Source organism: Psammomys obesus, unplaced genomic scaffold (genome assembly GCF_907164565.1).
Source record: "Psammomys obesus unplaced genomic scaffold, mPsaObe1.curated_primary_1811, whole genome shotgun sequence".
Lineage (NCBI taxonomy): Eukaryota > Metazoa > Chordata > Mammalia > Rodentia > Muridae > Psammomys > Psammomys obesus.
The window spans coordinates 15,751,757-15,773,682 of record NW_026591086.1 but is presented as its reverse complement, the minus strand read 5'-3'; the positions used below and the strand labels follow the sequence as shown (position 1 = coordinate 15,773,682).

The 21,926-nt window shown below is 41.7% G+C and overlaps 1 protein-coding gene across 1 annotated transcript in view; it reads right to left on the bottom strand.

Annotated features, from left to right (window-relative positions):
- Positions 1-21,926, bottom strand: part of Vwa8 (von Willebrand factor A domain containing 8) — a 355,260-nt gene that overhangs the window by 304,658 nt on the left and 28,676 nt on the right. The window contains exon 3 of the mRNA XM_055609598.1: positions 1,215-1,345. Coding sequence (XP_055465573.1) covers positions 1,215-1,345 — 131 coding nt within the window. The remainder of the gene's footprint in view (positions 1-1,214; positions 1,346-21,926) is intronic.

Sequence of the window (21,926 nt, the reverse complement as noted above, 5' to 3'; positions counted from 1 at the left end):
AGCCTACTGCTACAGTGGCCAGTTTTACCTCACAAACTGACTCTGGACGTGAATAAAAGATGCAAAGGTTATGGGCTAGTGAGAGTTATGTTTCTGATTTGTCACTTCACATTTGTTATTCCTGCCTCACACATGCTGAAATTCTAAAGCAAATTTAGGGCCAGAGATGGGGCTGAGCAGTTAAGAGCACTCTGCTCTGACAGAGGAGTGAGGTTGTTTAACAACCAACTATAACCCCAGCTCCAGGAGGTTTGAGGCATCTTTTTTCCGCTGGTAGCATCCACACAGATGCGTATGTGTGCACGCACACAAATACACACTCAAACACACAAAAATAAATGTTTTTAAAAATAAACTAAATGTGTCACCGAGGTAAAATATATAAAGAAGATTTCAACAGCATAAAAGTCAATTATTCGATAATAAATAACACAAGCAAACTTCAGCAAGGGTATTTTCCTCCATTCTAAAAAGTTGTCTTCAGAAGACAACTTCATCTGAGGCCATTCTTGCCTGGATCAATAGTGCAATGCCTATTAATACTACAGGACAGCAGAAAGGCTTTGTAAGCATCCATACTGCCATTGAAAGCTGAAGATTTTAATTCAGTTAACAACAGTTCTCAAAAACTAGAATTATTCAAGAGAAGACCATGTCAAAAAGGTAAAAGAGGGATTTCAAGTCTAACTGTATAATTTTCTAGCTAAAGACTGAATAGGTTATTCAATCTTTGTTCATTTGTTTTGTCATCTGTTTAAACAGAAGGAAAAGCAGTATGTAGCTATGACATTAAAAACGCCCTATACCTTGGGCTCCCTCTAAAAACCACACAACTTCAAAAGGTCAAAGAAACGGCTTTGGTTTTTAAGTTGTAAACCTGAGATAAGGAAAAGTTCACTGAGTTAAAGTAAGGGCATGGGGAGGGGGCAGAGGTGTTGGATTTTACAATCTCAGAGTTGTTGATTCTATGCATCCACTGCTTATGGCCTGGATTCATATTTCTTTTCTGTTAAAGGTAGGAAGTTCTAGTATTATAGCTGTCGCTGGCTCCCCAAGCTTGTCTGCAAGCCTATAAATCAGCCATTGCATGGTGACAGTGCATAGCCCAACAAAGCTATTTCTGACATCTTTATAGACTCTTCACCTTCATTTATTTTATCATATCCTTCATCAAAGCTAAGACCCTTAGAAAGTGACAAGAATTGCTTGCTCACCAAGTACTGCATTGCAACAGAACGCCGCAGAGGCCCAGGAGGTCCTATGAGAAAGACATCTTGCCCCAACAGGTCCTTCTGCATTATCCATCTCAGGTGCTGGACTATGGACTGAGCTGGAGATTCTGAAACTTTGAGAAAAAGAAAGGCAGTGAAATGCAAATTCAACTATTATAACTTAGCTATATAACTATATAAATCCCAAATAATATAACTATGTGTTGAAAAATATGCATTTGTTTAGAATGGATAGAGAAATGATAGAGAGACAGAGAAAGAGAGAGAGAGAGAGAGAGAGATGGCAAAATTCAGTTTCATATTAGAATTATTGTCAATGCTAAAACAGAAAAAATATCAAACAGACATCAAAGGGTCATATACCCTACATTTCAAAGCACATGAGAACACTGGGATACTCATCTGTAGGTGTCCTTAAAGGAATAAAAATGCTTTTTATGGATGAATGAAGAACTAGTGTCATCATTTTATCAGTTTCAAAGCCTACCCTTTTTATTCCAAAGGGAGACATGGCCAAATGATCCCAGACAACTAAAGATCGTTACAGACATGAAAAGCTGGAGTTTGTTCTAATCTCAAATGCCAATGGTTGGAAGACCCCAATGGAACCTGTAATTCACGTCTCTTCTTCTACACCATTTCTTACTTGAGCTTTTCCCAGGAAGATGGAAACAATGTCTATCCAAAGTACATAGAACAGAACAAACAGACCAAAAGAATAGATCCATCCAAGTTTGGTTTGGTGAACTAATGATTCTATTAGGCTTATTACTAGTGATGGGTGCAAAGTTACTCACAGTAAGGTGAGTGGGGAGGAGAGAAGAATGCGGAGGAGGGGACAGGAAAGGAGGAGAGTAGACTGGAAGGGAGGGATAAGGAAGGCAAGGGAGGGGAGGTAGAAAGTTCCAAACAACACAGAAGACAGGAGAACGGATAAACGGAATATAATGCTTAGTTGTATAACAACAAAAACTGAATAAACTATCACATAAGGTTGAGGATCCTTAACGTGAAAACTTTTTTAAATGCTCCAAAATGTGAAACTTTCTGAGTGACCAAATCACACCACAGTGGGAAATTCCATACCCAACCTCATGTAACAAGTCAATGTCAAATGCAAAGGCGCTAAAAATATCTCTTGAAACTATCTTCAAGCTGTATGTATACGGGGTATATAAAACCTTCATCCTTAGACCCAGGTCTCACCTCCAAAATATCTTATTATAATACAGCCAAAAACTCAAAAAAAATTTTAAGCAAAATTTATTTAATGGTTATTTCCAACAATATGCCAAACTCTTAAAGATATGTAATTGAGTGAAAAAAAAATCACAATTACTGTAGTGATAAAGCTCAAACCATCAGCAAATGAGTTCTTTAGAAATACATACATATGTAATAAAATGGTACTCAAAAAAGCAAGTGAATGATATTATTCAAGATAACTAGGTATCTGGGAATGAGGCATGAGATGGATAAGATCATCTCACGAATAGTATCAACAGCATTAATGATACTCTAGTTCCTTATTAATTAAATTTGTTCTTTGACAATTTCATACAAGTATGTAGTGCACTCTGATTTTCTTACCCCCTGAGCCTTCTTGTGTCTCCTTCCCACCCCTGCCAATTCCTATCATCCCTAAAGGTTCCTTTCCCACATTCATGTCACATTTTGTTTTGTTTTGTCTTGTGAACCAACAAATTCAACTGAAAACATACATTTGACGATGGGTATGGAAATATCCAATGCAACCAATGGATACTCCCCATCACCCAGAATCCTTCAGTAGCCAAGAGTTGAGCACAGAAGGCATAATGGCTATTTTTGATTGTCAACATGACTACATCTGAAATTAACTAAATTTGTGCCCCAAAAATGAGGCACAGTTGTGAGGAATTTTGCTTAATCTGAAGTGAAAAGATCTACTTCTAATCCTGATCTTGAGGCAGGAAGACTTACCTTTAAAGCAAGCCTTTTGAGCTGGGAAACCTCACCCCAGATCTGTACTATGGGTATGAAGGACTCAGCTGGAAGCCTATTTAAGAACATGGGAGAAGGAAGCTTTTGTTCTTTGCCTGCTTACAAGTCCATGCCTTCTCTAGCATTTGAGTCTACTTCTTTGGAATCCCAGCACATACTGAAGTCCAGCCTCACTGACTGAGCAACTTTGGGATTCTTGGCCCTTCCATTCATAGCCAGCCATTGTCGAATTAGCTGGATCACAGAGTGTAAGCCATTCTAATAAATCACCTTTCTACCTGTATTCATTCTATAAGTTCCATTACTCTACAGAAGTCTGACTAATACAGAAGGGTAGGCTCCCATGAGCCCCTCACAATCCATCTTACAACCTATAACTATTAATGGACATGGGTTATGGTGTTTGTTTCCTTACCTTTTATACTGAAAAAGATATACATTACATAAAGTCTTTTGCATGTACTTAATACTCCATATTCATAGATTTTTGTTGAATCATTAAGCAAGGTCATGGAAGAATTCAGAGAACCAAGTAATAATTACCTAACACTAAAGGTATATTACACCACACAAAGGCACGAGCACACACCCTGCCATGTACATTCATGCACACACTCACTATATATACACATATACACACTCACTAAGGAAGTCTCACCCTAACGAAGTTAGCAGCTAATTGCTGAGAAATAAAGCTTTCTGAAGTTCTTTATGTTGGCAGGTAAATTAAGGGAAAGGTTCTGAGCAAACTGATTGGTTTTTCATGTCAACGGAGCCATACTAAATCATCTTATTATTTCCCCAAAGCAAATGGCCCTATGTCTGAAAACCAAGAGTCTGCCCACATACAGGTGCTGGCTTCTCTTTGGTTTTACAAATTCTCTAATATATGCATGGAGGCATAACACTCCCAAAGGGACAAAAACTAGGGCTTGAGAAAAATTCCAAGGTATTACAATGGTGTATAGACCTCTAAAATGACACTATATAGACAGACACAGCATTAAGCATAGCATTAGACTGTGGCATAAAGTTTTATATGAAGATGGAGAGGAACAGTGGAATGAGGAAGAATGGCCTCAGGAAAACAACAATGATGACCTGGTTGAAAACATGATACCTCACTCATCCCTTAATGAGATATCTCCATCTAATCCCCCCGCTAAGAGCTCAAGAAACCCCTTGAAAGAAAAGGAGGAAAGAATGTAAGAGCCAGAGGGGTTGGAGGACACCAAGAATACAAGGCCCTTGAAATCAACATGAGCAAAGCAAATATGAACTCACAGAGACTGAAGTAGTGTGCACAGGGCCTACATGGGTCTGCACCAGGTCCTCTGAATTTATATTATGGATTCTAGTTTAATGTAATTATAGGACTCCTGAGTATGTGAATGAATAGGTCTCTGATTCTTGTGCCTTCTCTTGGGTTCTTTTCATTCTGTTGGTTTGAGTTGTTCAATATCGACGTGATGATAGCTCATTTTATCATATTTTGTTATTTAAAGAAAGAGAGGAAGAAACAAACAAACAAACTTGGGGTAAGAGAATTAACAAATGAACTGTCATTCATATCTGCTGGGAGAAGAAAAAAAAAAAAAACAAAAACGGTTTTCTCCAATAGAATGACACTGGGTTTATCAACCACTTCAGGGCTGGTCTCATGTTCAAGAGTAGAGAAAGAGTAAAGAATAAAGTGGGGCAGGGGAAAGAGAGAGATTGAGAGAGACAGAGACAGAAACACAGAGACACAGACAGAGACAGAAAGAGGAAGGAAGGCAAGAAGACAGACAGGCAGACAGGCAGGCACAGACAGACATGGTTCCTGCTGAGAATGTAGCTCAAGGGAACAATACTGTATAGCTTATGTGAGACTGTGGGTTCCTTCCCCAGCACCATACCTGAACAAACAACAACAAAAATGGGTATAATGGCCTGTAATGTGTCCTATATAGTTATAACCCATTTTAAATGCCTTGATCTTGGGACTACAATCATTTCCAGGTAACCAATCAATAGGGTTTACCTCTTAAAAGTTGTTATTTTAAATTGCTCAAGTTTAGGAATAATTTATCTTATTCTTAAAAAAAAAAAAAACTAAATTGGAGCAGAATCAAAGCTGTATGCCAATGTCCTCTCTTAATTAAGGAAGCAAGGCATGAACGTATTTAAGCTAGAGCCCTGGCAATTGCATATACTCCTGTGAGTGCTTGTGAGTGTATTCCATGTCAGCACGATGCTTATGTGTTGAGGACCACTGGCTTGAATGGCAGTTGGCATCTCAGCAACACCTTATGTACTCTTGGACTACCAACGGTTCTTGAAACTGACTGTGCTGCCATCACCCATGCTGGCCAGAGAGCATTTGGAAATGCTTTATGCTGCTGCAAGGTTTTCGGGAGTGGGGGGACACTATCACAGTGATGCTAACCATGACGTCCAAGACAGTCTGTCCTCCCCAAGAGACCAATGACACTCTTACATACATATATATATACACACACATACATACGTATATATGTGTACACACACACACACACACACACACACACACACACACATATATATATAATTATTTTTGCTTAAGCACTGCTAATGGCCATTCAGTAATTAATCATAATTAAGCCCTGAGATATATTTGCTTTCAGTCTCCCTGTCCTTCTACAGGTTGAAACAACTATGGAAGCAAGTTATTAGTGAATAAATTCTTCCACAGTACTGTGCTACAGTAGACTTGAGACTGGGGCTCTCATCACTCACCTCATCCTAAGTGGGTTCTTAATCTAGTGTCTGACTGTTAGTCAACAGCACATCTTCTCAAAGATATGTTTCCATACCTTTATCTTTCCCCTAATAACTACTTTTAATGGGGCTTGATGTGCTAGCTTATACTTGTGTTCTCCAACACTTGGAAAAAGAGGCAAGAGCTAAAAAGTCACCTGGCCTCCTTAGTTAATTTGATGCCAGTTAATTCTGGCCAGCACAGTCAGTGTCAAGAACCACTGGAGAGTCCAGTGTTACTGAGATGGCAGTTGCCTCTCAAGCACATAAGCATCATGCTGACCAGGAAAACACTCCCAAAAGCACTCACAGGAGCATATGCAATTCCCAGGGCCCCATTTTCTGTGGTGTGAAACTTTGTGTCAAAATGTATGAGTAATAATGCATTACTTGCCCATCATGTGCCAAATAAGTACACAAGGAATTTTTCTTCACTCTATCTCATTTAGATCTCACAACAGCCCTGGGAGGCAGCAGGCCGCATTATGTAAGGACAGATTTGAGTCATGTTTTCTGGGTTCACCTCCCAGTGCTGATACTTATTAGCTGTGTAACCTCAATCAAATCATTTAAGCTCCATGCACTTAGTGTGCCTGCCTTTTTAATAGATATATACAATTGTACTTATAGAGTTGTAAGCATTAAATGAAGCTCACAGACTGAGGGTTTGTAAAGTAAAGGCTATGCATGTTCTTGCTCCATTTCTGCAAAAAGAAAATCACAGTTAGAGCTGCACCACTTGTGTAAGGTGGGTTAAGTCAGAGCCGAATTAGACTTAAGTTGTTCAAGTCCAAAGCTTGCATCTAAGTCAGCACATCTCACGGATCCCACCAGAAGCTTTTTATTTAGAGTGAGTGTGTGTGTGTGTGTGTGTGTGTGTGTGTGTGTGCGCGCGCGTGCGCGCCACAGCACACATGTGGAGGTCCAAGGACTCCTTGCATGACTAGGTTCTCTACTTCCACTATGTGGGTTCAGGGAATCGAACTCAGGTTGCCAGGGTCAGCAGTGAGCACTTTTACCTACTGAGCCATCTCACCAGCTCCCTCCAAAAGCTTTTGACACCATTAGGTTCAAGACTTTCCCTACTACAGAGTTACATCAAATTTAGCATTTACACCAAATGCTGTTCTGGCCATTAGTCCTGTTTCTGTTATATTTTATGACATTAATGATATGTTTCGTCCTTTATTAGAATTTGAAAGTCACTGTTATTTCTGCACATTAGATTTCCATAAAATCCCTACTTTCCTTCCTCATATTTTTAGTGCAGCACACTCTTAACAGCACCTCCACATTTAATTGGTTGGGAGCTGCATTACCCCATAGAGAGCAAGTACTCTGCAGTGCTTCTGTGATGCCTGTGGTGTATTTCACATTAATGCTTCAGACCAGCAGTATTTTTAGGATAGCCTCAAGAAAACATGAGTCATACTTAAAAGCATGACAAAAATAGCAGCAAGATTTAAGACTGCACATTATGAATCTGAAAAATAAACTGCCAAACTGCCATGCACAACACAATATAAACAGGGCTTGTGACGGGAGAAACCCCTAGCTTCGCCTTCAGGCACAAGGTGCCACTACCTTCCAGGAGTCCATTAAGAATAGCCCAGTGAAGCAGAAAGCCGCACATGGCATATACTCCACTCAAAAGTGGATATTAGCCATATAATATAGGAGAAACATTCTAAAATCTATACTCCTAAAGAAGCTAAACAACAAGGAAGACCCTAGGGAAAATGCTCCATCCTCATTCAGAAGGACAAATGCGACAGATATTAGAAGCAGGAAAAGATAGGGAACAGGACAGGAGCCTACCAGACGGCTTCTGAATGACTCTACTGATCAAGGTATGGAAGCAGAGGCTGAGAATCATGGGCAAAGTGCAGGTAATCTTATGAAGGAAGGGGACGATAGAAAGACCTGGAGAGGACAGGATCTCCAAAAGGAGACCAACAGAGCCAAAAACAAACAACAAAAAACAAAAACTGAGCCCTGGGGGCCCTGTAGAGACTGATACCCCAACCAAGGACAATGTATGGAGATGACCTAAAACCCCCGACTCAGATGCAGCCCATAGACTCAGTCTCCAAGTAGGTTCCCTAATAAGGGAAGCAGGGACTTTCTCTGGCATGAACTCAGTGACAGGCTCTCTGATCTCCTCTCTCTGAGGGGATGCAGCCTTGCCAATGCCACGGACCGGCCCAGTTGGGCTCCCGTCGTCCGTGGGAGAACAAAGCTTTGGACAAGAAGACACGGTTTCGGCGAAGATTGACAGACAGAGACACCTTGATGGTTTTGACTCTGCTGCTACTTTACTGAAATCAAGCTAGTATTTTTATACAAAAGGCACCTTAAAATTGGCCTACTTCCCAGAACATTTAGACTTTTTACCAAGAATACAAAGTTTATATTTTAACTCAAAATGCAGTCAAACATAAAGCAGTGCCCACAAGTAATCTTGGCCTAAAAACTTTTTGATCAGAGCAAACAAAGGAAAAGAAACCTCAAATATAGTTTCATTATTGCTAACCAGTGAAGAGGAAAGTCAGGAGCTAAGTCAGATGCCTGCCAAAGTCCCTCTCTATATCAAAATCTAACTACACCTTTGTTAACCATCCTCCCATTTGTCCTGCTTAAGATTTATGATCTTCCCTAGGAACAAGGCACTGAAGGGAGGGGAAACTCCCGCCAGCTGCACCTCTCATGCTATTATTTCTTAAGAAGGAGCCTATTATTTTTCCACTATTTTTAATGCCTATTAATATTAAATCTAATTCATTACCTTTCTTAAACTTATTATTTTTATTAAAGACTTTAACAATCTACTAATGATAAATTTCTTTATAAAATTAGTTGTGCTGTTTCAGGAGTCACAGAAAAAGATCAAAGAATTCATTATTCCAGCCCCAGAGCCACAACTGAAAAAGCATAGAAATCTCAGAATACGTCTCTTTTCCAAGTGGGATGAGTTTGCCAGGGACCTTCCAGGGGGGCGAATTTCCGGAGAAAGCATATCCCCCCACCCTGTAGCTTATGCTACTATGGTGACACTGGCTAGGTGTAACAGCCAGTTCACAGAGGAAGACAATGTAACCATCCTGATGATGGATGGAAGAGGAGGACCTCACCTATCAGTGGACTAGGAGAGGGGCATGGGGGAGGGAAGAAGGGGAGTGTACAGATTGGGAGGGCAACACAGCTGGGATACAAACTGAATAAATTGTAACAAATGATAATAATTTTAAAATGTGAAAAAAAAGAATAGTTCAGTGTCAAACAGTATGGGGGGTGGGGGTTGTCCTACTGTCCTCTCTCTGTAAAGATAAAACATCTGGGTCACGCTGAGTTACATTTCTTATATTTTTGGTTGTGAGCCTAGCCTCTAACAGCTGAGCCATTTTTCCAGCCCACTGAGTTGCATTTCTGACTAAAGTTTTAGCTAATATTTTTCTTAAAAAAAAAAAAAAACCTTAACTACCTTTGATTACTTTCTCTGTCATATTCAAGAGTTTTAAACCAATTTTATTCGTGCACTCTAAATTACAATTTCCCCATGTAGACTTCAATTTGTTATCTATGTAAAGACTTAAAATTAAAATTAAAATCAAAATTCCTCACAATAAATTCTTGAAAACTCTTGATGATTTTTGGTATTTAAGAAACAATATAATATAGTGACAAGAAAAAGCATTTGGAGCCAAGCAAACCTAGTTGTGGCTATTCATCCTGTCCTTGGACATGTACTTGCACCCTTTGGGGACTAACTTTTCCTCATTTTCCAAAGAAAGTATTTGACCAGGATTCAGTTCCCAGCACCCACATGGAGCCTAACAACTATCTGTAAATATAGCTCTATGAGCTCCAATGCCTTTTTATGGGGACCAGACATGCAGGTAGTACACACACTCATTCAGGCAAAACACCCGTTCATATTTTTAAAAATTTACTCAGAAAGACCTAAACCCAGGCCTAGCAGGAGTCCAATCATTTTCCAATATATTTAGAGATTTTAAGGGAAGTACAAAGAACCTCCTCACTGCAACTGTTGACTCTACCAAAACGTGACCTATCTACTTGTGTCAATCTGTCCATGGAGGTAGTGACAATAGGGTGAGGACATGGAGGTGGGGAATACAAATCAATGTGTTCAAACCCAAGTCCTCATTACCTACAGCATATGTGGTTAAATGAGAATATAATCACTCACACAGCCCTATTTGGCAAGGATGGATTATATGTTGAACATCAAGAATGCAAAGATGGGCTGGGCATGGTGGCCTTTAATCCCAGCACTCGGGAGGCAGAGACAAGCAGATCTTCGTGAGTTTGAGGCCAGCCTGGTCTACAAAGGACAGGACAGCCAGAGCTATTAAACAGAGAAACCCTGTCTCAAAAACAAACAAAAAAACTCTGGACCTAGGCCCCCTGCACATATGTGGCTGTCATCTGGGAGGCTCCAGACAGCAACAGATGGAGACAGACGCTGGAATTTGCAGCCAAACATGGGACAGAGCTCTGGAGGTCCTGTGGAAGTGTTGGGGGAGAGTTGGAAGAACCTGGAGGGGACAGGAACCTCACAAGAAGACCAACAGAGACAACTAACCCAGGCCCATGGGGGCTTACAGAGACTGAGACATCAACTAAGGAGCATGAGCATTCATAGTCTGGACGTAGGCCCCCTGCACATGTGGCTGATGGGCAGCTTGGTCTTCATGTGGGTCACCTGGCAAGTGGAGGGGAGTGTTTCTAATGTGGATTTTATTGCCTGCTTTTGCATCACTTCCCCCTGGCATCACTGCCTTGCCTGGCCCCAGGAGATGAGGATATGCTCAGTCCTGATGTGACTTATGTGCTGGGGAGGGTTGATATGATGAGAGGGGCTCCCCTTTTCTTGGGAAAGAGAAAAGGGAAGGGAGACAGAAGGGAAGGTGGGGAACTGGGAGGAGAAGAAGGGGCATCCTTGCAATGTAAAGTAAATAAACTGAATTAAAAAAAAATCATCCTCACTTCATCTTACTAACTCCTTCTAGACCCACCTTCTTTTTTCCATCCCTTCTCAATTATGTGGTTTTTTAAATAACTTTTATTTTATGTGCATAAAATAATTATTAGGTGTCAGATCCCTAGGAACTAGAGTTAGGATCTAGAGTTACAGACAGTTGTAAGCCGCCATATGGGTGCTGTGAATTGGACCTGGGTCCTTTGGAAGAGCAGACAGTGACTTAACCACTGAGCCATCTCCCCAGCCCTGTGTTTTCTTTCTTTCTTTTTTTTTTTCATGATCCATCAAGAGCATATATTCATGTATGTGAGGCTGTCCACTGAGACATTGCTGATCTGGCAGGAGCCTTGAAAAAAAAAAAAAACCTGACTGTCCCTACTCTAAAAGCCATCAACTGTCAATAGAGCCTCAGAAGCTGAAGTTCAAGAGCCCCTGGTCTCTCAGCCCTCACACTAGAGAGTTTGCTGACTTAATCTTGCACAGGTCTGTGCAGGCTACCAAAGCTACTCTGAGTTCATGTGTGTAACAGTACTGTCGGGTCCAGAAGACACTGGTTTTTCTTTTCAGTACATCACATTCCCCTTTCCTTTCCTCCCTCCAGTCATCTTACACCCTACCACTCCCAAGCTGAAAGCTTTTCTCTGATTATTGCTACAACATATGTGTGTGCCCAAATATATAAACACAACCTGCAGAGTCTTTTTTGTTGTTGTTTGTGTGTATATGGTTTCAATTATGATCACTTTGTATTGGATAACCAATAAGAGGATCTGTGGAAGAGGCTAATTCTCTGTCTCCCAGCAATCATCAGTTTTCTTGGTTCTTCCTATAGTTGTGGAACCCATAAAACTCTGCCTTTTCTATGGTGGCATGTCTATTGATATTGGCATTGCTCTAGTCTTAATTGTGCAGCCATTTTTGAGAGACTTTTGGCATTATGGCTCTTAGAGTCGTTCTGCCCTCTCTTTCTCAATGTTCCCAAAGTTGCAGGAGCTATAGCTATTCAGGCTAGGCTCCCCATGATCTACTGTGTTCAGCTGTGGCTTTCTGTGATGTCTCTCATTTGTTCTATAAAGGGTGATAGCTACACTTACCTGTTGTACAAGGATAACAAGGATAAGATGTTGAATGCAATTGGGAATTATGCTGCTTTAGTAAAATAACCACAGTAAATTCTTTCATAAAGTCCATGACCTCTGTAGTTCCAGAAAGTTGGCTAGGTTTCTAGTACCAAACATGATTTTCCTCCTGTTGAGTGGGCCCAAGGTCCAATTAAATGGCTGTGGGGGGCCCAAGGTCCAATTAAATGGCTGTGGGTTACCACTAACACGTGAGTATCACTTATTTCACTTGTAGAACTATCTTGCCATGCTGGTCATGTTGTGGTTCATGAGTGCTGCAGCTAAGCAAGGCTGTTAATTACTTCCCTCCCTTGGCAGCTTGTACAGTATCTTCTTATACAATAGAAGGGAGACTACAGGAAGAAAGCTTTCAGATTAGATTCAGCTCTAATCATCTGAGTCCTATTTCCTAAGTGTATGTTGCAAAAGACACTGTTTGCTCCAATCTCTGGGCCCTACAATCTTTCTGCCCCCTCTTCTAAGATGGCCCCTGAGCCTTGGGATGAAATGATGCAGACATCCCATTTGTAGCTGATCATCCCACCGATGCTTATTCATAGCATGGCTTGCTGAATTTCTGCATTACCCATCATTCAACACAAAATAACTTCTCTGATGAGCATTAAGGGCTGTCCAAATCTATCAACCCTATTTTATCTTTTTATTTTGATGCAAGGTTGACATCCATTGCCCAGGCTGTCTTTGAAGTTGTTCTGTTGACCGGGTGGACTTGAACTTGGAACCCTCATGCCTCAACCCCCTGATTGGCTAAGATTACAGTCCCACATTATTGGCTCTAGCCTGAACTCAAACTCTTAGTCCTATCTCTTACTCCCAAACAAGTGTAATGACAGGCATGTACCACCACACCCAGCTCCATTTTCAGTAAATGGTAACAACAAATACTACTCTCACTCTGAAAGTCTGAGAGGCACTGTCTTTTTACTTTAATTGCAGCTATCATCTCACTTGCCTGGAAAGTCACAGGAACTAATACTTCTGCCAGGGATATATCAGAAGGCCATTTCCTGGACACTCTGTACAGAGTTTTCAACTCTGGCCAAGGTGATATATGAAAACTAGCACCTTACAAGGAAACTTGTAGCTCGCTAGCTGTCACAGAGTTAGAACACTGTCCTCATGCCTACTGGCCATTTATTCCTCCTCTTTGTTGTTCCTACTGGAATCCTTGGCTTACTGTCTACTGGTCACATGACTTTTCTCACCAATTTGTAGGAATATTTGAGTGCTAAATATGTAATCCTCTTCCACATATATGGATTTAAAATGCTAGTTTTAAATTAAAGGTTTGCTATTTGAGTTCATTTTCTCATTTAAACATGGTCATTAAGCCCATGGCCAAATTGCCAGGCAGATCCAGAGAAACCAATTTAACCTATTGCATAGGCAAAAATGGTACAGCGCATTGGAGACATGTTGGTCAAAGAGTACAAACTATAGGGAGGGACAAGTTCAGATATGTTATAAAACATGCTAACTATAACTGATGACAATGTGTTAAGTCTTAGTTGGGGTTTCTATTACTGTGATGAAACACCATGTCAAAAGTAACTCGGGAAAGAAAGGGTTTATTTAGCTTGCATATCTTGAATCACATTGTCAGAAATCAAAGAAGGAATTCAAACTGTGTGGGACCCTGGAGGCAGGCACTGATGAAAGGGAGTGGTACTTACTGTCTTGATCCTCATGGTTTGCTCAGCCTGTTTTCTTATACTACCCAGGACCACCAGCCCAGGGGCAGCTCTACCCACGATCGGCTAGGATGGCCCACATCAATCACTACTTAAGAAGATGCCCTACAAGTTCACTACAGCCCCATCTTAGGAAGATAGTCTCTGAATTCTCAGTTGAAGCTCCCTCCTCTCAAATTACTCCACCCTCTGTCAAAAAACACTAGTCATGAAACTAGCCAGCACAGCACCATATATTTGAAAATGGCTGTGGCTGTGAGAGTAAATCTTAAATATTTTCACTAGAAAGAAAGAGAGAGAGAGAAAGAGAGAGAGAGAGAAAGAAAGAAAGAAAGAAAGAAAGAAAGAAAGAAAGAAAGAAAGAAAGGTATATGATGTAATGGACATATTAGTTTAACCTAATCATTCTCCAATATACTCAAAGAAGAAAATATATGTTGAATACCATACCATTTCAATTATCAATTAAAAATATATGCAAGCATATTCACATAATTAAAAATAAAAACAAAATAATTTCTAAAAGTACATATAACTAAGAATGGTGCCACATGCCTTTAATCCCACTCATTAGAAGGCAGGAGGATCTGAGTTCAAGGGCAGCCTGATATATGTATGAAGCAAGTTCCAGGCCATCCATAGCTACATAGTGAGACTCTTTCTCTAAAATAAAATAATCTAATTAAAAAAAAAAAAACCCTCAGAGGCTTAACAAATTATTATGTAAGAGGCAATTGGGCAATATTAAAGTAAAGCATCTGCCCCAGCCCTGGCCACAGAAGCTCCTTCTTAGGGCAAACGCAAATTGATGGAGAAACATATATAGTCGAGGTGCTCAGCCCCCATGGGGCAGCCATAATCGCCTTTTCCAAGGCTCAAGAAACACCATGCAGGAGGAGGTAGAAAGAATGTAGAGCCTAACAATGGGAACAGGGTCATGAAGTGCTGTCTTCTCCGCATGACATGGTTGTCACATTCACAAACTCACAATAACTGTGGTTATCACCCAAAGAGCTGCTTGGCAAGACTGGACTTGTCAACATTCAGGATGGAGGAGGGTCTCATGGGACTTAGTCCCACTAATGGCAAGTGATGGCTGATGGAGAGGCAGAGTCCTTGTATTCAGCAGTGTGGCCACTGGTGACTTGCCTGTTCTCCAGGTAATAGTTCTGCAATCCTGTCCATGAGGGTGCTTGTTAGTATATTGGAACACAACCTGCTTCTGGGTACCTAGCAACTTATGATGTCATCATGTGTCCACACCTGGAAGGCGTGGTTACCTTGCCCCTTAAAAGGACATCCCAGACATGTGGTTGCTCTTTCTCTCTCTTACTCCCTCTTTTACTCACTCTTTTTTTTTTTCTCTCTCTCTTGGGGAGCCCCTCCCCTTTTCTCTCTCTCTCCCCGTATCAGTCCTGTTCCCCCCTTCCCTCCATACGGTCCTAATAAACCTCTTGCATAGAAGATCGGTTCCCAGGCTCATCTTTTAATAATAAATCTAACAGTGGCCCTAGTTAAATTCAGTGGGCCTCAGAACAAAACAGACAAACAAACAAAAAAAAAACAAAAAGGAAGGAGGGGGGCTTGGTGGAGGAAGGGGGCTTGGTGGAGGAGGCTTGATGGAGGGAGGGGGTCTTGGTGGGAGGAGGCGGGCTTGGTGAGAGGAGGGGGATATGAGAGGGTGGGATGATGAGTGTGACCAGGAATGTCTTTCATACATGTGTGAGATTGTGGAAGAATAAATTAAAAGTGTAAGTGAACAAAGATCTGCAGCACCGGCTCCCTTGCTTCTTCTATATTTCCCCCAAGCTCTGCCTCTACTAAGAGAAAGCAGCTCAGGTAATGGTTCCCCAGAGGTCCTGCGTGCAAGCTTTGTACTAGCTAATAAACTAGTGGCAAAGGGCTGCAACAATTGCTCTGCAACATTTACACTGACAAAAATCACATTATTTCTCCATGTTATTCTGTCATTTATGACGTGGATGAATTTCTCAAACATTTGAATTATTTATAAACTAAAGGGGGAAAAGTACTCTTCAATCCTGTGATCCATTCTGAGAGCATAATGTTGTATGTAACTCCTACAGAAAATCTCTGTGGGGCCTAATTGCTTGGATTAAAGTTTGGTGTGTCCAGTGACCTTTAGGACATGATGTCCTTTAGGACATCAGCTATCACTGTCTGCAGGTGGTAACAAGATTATGCAAGGAATTAGGATGTACCTCAGACGGAGGTTAGAGCTATCTCTTGAAGGCCTGTTACCTGGGAGCACACCTCAAAGGCTCTGGAAGAAACACTTTCTTTGATACAAAATATTTTAACTTCAAACACAAAATATGAAAGAATGTCTTAAAAAAAGAAAAGAAAAAAAAAACTGCCAACTTCACCTAAGCCTTGAGATTCAGTTTTCACACAAAACAGCAAAAAAGCTTCAATTACCAACTCCTACACCAAAGGTGAGAGAAAGGAACTAAAATGCTGTGTGGAAGTTATACTGGTGAAGGCAGGAACCCACAGGACCTAGGTAATAAAACACTGCAGAGCCTCCCACTCCTGTGTGCTGGGCCAGGCCCCAGGCTAGCTGCTGAACTAGAAAGGCGTCCTGCGGTGCCCCACACTGTGAAGACACAACAGCTCAGATGCGAAGTCAACAGGCGAGCGACTGCACTGTGGGGAGGTAACACTGCCTTCCTGTAGTCTGCCCTGGGATTTTAGGCTTCTGATTGATAATCCTTGTGGCCTACACCACCTGGCAGTACAGGGCTTTTTTACACCTCGGTGCACTTCTTCCGCTTCCTCCTGCTGTGTGTCCATTTCTCAGGACTCTAGAGATAATAAGCGCTGCCACTCCACTAAGTCAGCATTCCTCATCACCATTCCTACTACTTGGTTCCAAATGCATTTTCCAACATATCATGCCTCCTTCCATTACAGGATTAATTCCAAGGAAAAAGCAGGTGTGCCTTCAGAGGATTGGAGACATTCTAAGAGAATAAAAAGGGAAATCAAGCTGAAGTCAGAAACTCGGGGCTTTGCTGCTCATTAGCAAGTCCTCTGATGACTTCCCAGCTGTTAAATAAAGCTGTAGAGGAAATAATAATTGGTAAGGCATCTTTCTACAACAAAGGCCCATCGTTCCATGCTTCACTTTAAATATTAGCTATCCAAAAGTTAACAAATATTCTTAGAATGAGCTAAATTGATACACAAATACAGGGAGGGGAAAAAGGTATGAAACTACCAAAACATCCGCCATTTGCAAAGCACCGAATTTATTAGCGTGTGTGCATGAGCATGTTCACGTGTACACACACACAGGTGAGGCTGGAGGCTGATGCTGTCTTACATTTTGAAGGCAGGGTCTCTGAGAAGCTGAACCACCTGGCTTCACTGGCTGGCCTCTGAGCTCAGGAGCAGCACCCATCCCCACCACACTCTCCAGCACTGGGCCTCAGACCACACCTGCCTTTTATGTGGGCACTGGGATCAAACTCAGGTTCTCAGGTTTGTCTTGCAGACACTTGACCAAAAGAGCTATTGCCCCCAAGACTATGTTTTTTAAACTCGGGGGGGGGGGGGGGGGGCTTCCAAATTCCCTCAGAACCTAAAGCCATAATCTCTCATCAATTATGTAGCAGTGAAACTAAAGAACTGTAATTTTCCCATTTTGGAACTGTTCCTTAGAAAGGGAGAGAAAGCTCATAAACACAGTATTTGAATACAATAAACAAGCGCATGAAAACATACCCTTTCGCTGATCATCTTGCAGCTGTTGCACTCTGTCTGTGAAGATTCTTCTTAAGATTGGGTTGGCCTGGCCACGCCTCCCTTTCTGATTCCAACACCTAATCATCTTTATCTGACTAATGGACACAAATGAAGTAGTAGAGACATAGAGCAGTTTACTGCTGGGTGAAACATACACTACCACCTTCTGGACATACAAAAGGTGCCAGGTGAGGGTACTGTGCATGAAGAACAGTGACAGACAGACAGCAAACACAAGCAAATGCAAACAGGTCTAAATGCTTCCTATTTACTTCCTCCACAAAGGCTTCAGGTAAATTTCAAAAAGCAAGCAACCAATAAACAAGCTTTTAAAAAATGATTCCATAAGGGTTCTGTGAGGTGGTGAAATCTGGAGTCTGTACGGAAGAATATTATGGTGGCTGTTCCGCTGCAGTGTTGGGTTTTCTGAGGTAGCAACCATGAGGACTTTGTTGTATGTAGGAAAACTTACACTTTGGAGCTTAGTTACAATTAGCCCTGCCCAGCTTTACTTTTTAAAGGAAGATTAAATGAAGACAAGAGTATTTATATAGCGTGCATCTTAACAAGATAATATTCCTTACTAATCCTCATACTCAACAGTGCCACTCAGGAAATGTCAGGGTACAAGAATCAGTGTATAAGAGCAGATGCTGAGGTTCTTAACCAAACTTTGGGCAGAGTGCAGGGAATCCTATGAAAGATGGAGGAGATGGTGGGACCTGGATAGAACAGGAGTGCCACAAGGAGAGCAACAGAACCAAAATATCTGGGCACAGGGGTCTTTTCTGAGACTGATACTCCAAACAAGGACCATGCATGGAGATAACCTAGAACCACTGCTCAGCTGTAGCCCATTGCAGCTCAGTATCCAAGTGTTTCCTAGTAAGGGGAACAGGAACTGTCTCTGACATGAACTCAGTGGCAGGCTCTTTGACCACTGAGGGGGAGCAGACTAGCCAGGCCACAGAGGAGGACAATGCAGCCAGTCCTGATGAGACCTGATAAACTAGGGTCAGATGGAAGGGGAGGAGGACCTCCCCTATCAGTGGACTTGGAAAGAGGCAGAGATGAGAAGAGATGAGGGAGGGAAGGAGGGAGGGAATGGGAAGAAATGAGGGAGGGGGCTACAGCTGGGATACAAAGTGAATAAACTGTAATAAATAGAAAATAATAAAAATTTCCTTAAAAAAGAAAAGAATCAGACCCCAGGGACTAGCTGTCAGAAAATTAGGATTTTCACCTGACTTAGAGATGGCCACATGGGGCTTCTAAGAATTTGAGCCCTGAGCATCCACAGCAGGACCTGCACCTGCCACAGACTCTTCAGATACCACCTTAAATAGCAGGCCCTATCTCACACGTTCACCTTCTGCGATCTGACTGCATTCCAAGTAAACCTTATCTGAAACCACCATCTCTACTCTCACACAGTGAAAAGTGGCACAGCCAAGTTTTTCAACACAATTTTCACCCTCAATAAGCATTTCCCTGAGACCTGAAACTAAATAAGTTTTCCTGTTTTCTATTATGAAGCCGTATTATTCCTCAGCTCTCAAATTTATTACGAAAAATGAACTACATTCATAATAAGGAAAGACCCAGAAATTAAAGAAAATGACCTTTTTTTTTCCCACATAATCTTGTACTCATGGCATGTAAGGTATTACAGGTCTATTTTCTTAATTTTTCTGCAGACATGTATTCTTAAACAATTTGTTTAAGAATTTATGTCACTGGTTTTACTCTTAGAAAAGAAAAACTGTCTGTTACAATAATGCACTCAGACACAGCCATTAAACAATGAACATTAAAAATAAATGTTCCTGACTCCCACTGCTAGGATAAAGAGATGCAAGGGAAATTCACATCAACCTAACAACCAGAACAAAACAGTTCACCTATTAAAAAAAAAAAAATCAGTTTCTTGAAACTCATCACACAGTTAAGAATACAAAGAGATGGAGAGAGAGATAGCTCAGTGGTTAAGAACACTTGCTGATCTTCCATAGGACCCAAATTAGTTCCCAGCATTCATGTAGGGAGCTCACAACTGCCTATAACTCAAGATCTGGGGGATAAAATGCCCTCTCTGGCCTCTGTTTTCTTAAAAAGAAAAAGAAAAAGAAACCCAAATGAACTAAATTCTGGAAGAAAGAAAGTCCTTTTAGGAACAGGAGAGACCCGCAGCTAACTTTTATCCCTGTTGGAATAATAGAAGAAATGATCTACCATGGACATGTCAGGAAAAACTTTCTGGATTTATAAGAATTTACAAATGGCCACATCAGAGCTGGCAAGAAGAATGCACACACTAAAGCCTCCCAGCCAGAGAGTGGGCAGTCTGCTGCCCACTGACCCCTCCCATCAGACACCCAAGCACAAAGGGATGTTCACCAAGGTCCAGAGGTTGGGCATGAGGTGAGGGTGCCCCTCTAGGAGCATGCAAGACCTCTTCTTGGTGCAAGTCAACAGCCCATGGATGTCAGAGATGGGACAGACAACAGGACAAAGAAACTCCAGGCACTCGTTCCTTAAATGGAAGCTTAACTGAAAGGCCCATGGCCATTTATAATTCTTCAAACAAGCTGTAGCAAACCAAAATCAAATCTAAAGACAATGCATATCATAACTATTAATTTATCAATAAGAGACTGCAAGTCCCTTTGAAGCCTCTTGGCCTTCACTGAAATGGCCTCCAGAAGCAGAGTACTAGCAGGATAAAGTGAGAGAGAGAAGCTACAGTGTACAGAATACAATAATGAAGGGCAAACACAAGTCCTCAGCAATACCAAACTTCGGTAGCTATAAAGCTATAAAACAACCGTGGCAAGCCATGGTTTGTGGAGCTGGAGTAAGAAGAGAAACTGAAGTAAGAAGAAAGAAATAGTAATGCTTGAAAAAATGAAATAACAAATGCACAAGAAATGGAGGAAAAACATCAGCAGTGCTAAGCTGTTTCTGGAGGCTGGAGAGATGGTTCTGTGGTTAAGTGCACCAGACACTCCTCAGAGGACCTAAGTTTTTTTGGGTTTTTTTTTGTTTGTTTGTTTTTGTTTTTGTTTTTTTTTTTTTACCACCACAGCGTGGCTCACAATCAGCTGCAACAAGCTCTGGCTTGGGGCTCCAAAGCCCTTCTCTGGTGTCTGCACGCAGCAGACATAGGCACAGAGCACAAGCATACATGCAGACAAAATCCACTAAGTGGCCTGGTAATGCTGCTTCCCCCTCAGGGGGAGGTAATTAAAGAGCAGGCCAATCAGTTCATGTCAGAGACAGTCCCTGTTCCTATTACGATGGAACCCACTTGGATACTGAACTGCCATGGGCTACATCTGTGCAGGGGTCTTAGGTTAACTCCATGTATAGTCCTTGGTTGGAATAGCAGTCTCAGGAAAGACTCCTGTGCTCAGATTTTTTGGTTCTGTTGCTCTCCTTGTGGAGTTCCTGTCCTCTCCAGATCTTAACTGTTTCCCATTTCTTTCCTAAGATTCCCTGCACTCTGCCCAAAGGTTGCCCATAAGTCTCAGTATCTACATTGATAGTCTGCAGGGCAGAGCTTTTCAGAGGTCCTCTGTGTCAGGCTCCTGACTTGATCCCTCTTTTCTCCTTCTTCTGATGTCCAGCCTCTTTGCCTTTCTGGATAGAAATTGAGCATTTTAGCAAGAGTCCTCCCTCTTAATTAGTTTCTTTAGGTGTACAGATTTTAGTAGGTTTAACATATATTATATGTCTATATGAGTGAGTATATACTGTGTGCATCTTTCTGCTTCTGGGATAGCTCACTCAGGATGATCTTTTCCAGATCCCACCATTTACCTGCAAATTAGAAGACGACAACTCAGCCACTCCTGATGAGACTAATTGACTAGGATCAGAAGGAAGGAAAAGAAGACCTCCCCTATCAGTGGACTTGGGGAGGGGCATGCATTCAGAGGGTGGAGGAAGGGAGGGATTGGGCCAGGAGGAGAGAGGGAAACCGCGGGGGCGGGGGGGGGGGGGATACAAAGTGAATAAAGTGTAATTAAAAAAGAAAAAAAAAAGAAGAAGAAGAAGACCATCAGAGCCAATCAACCAGGGCCCAGGGGAGCCTATGGAGTCTGAAGCACCAACCAAGGACAATGCGTGGTCTGGACCCAGGTCCTCTACATATAAATAGCCAGTGGGCAATTTTGGCTTCATGTGGGCCCACTAGTTAGAGGAGCAGGGAGCATCTCTGAAATGGACTATGTTGCCTGCTTTTTGATCACTTTCACCTGATGGGTCTACCCTACCAGGCCACAGAGGAAGATGAACTCAGTCCTCATATGAATAAATGAGCTGGGGT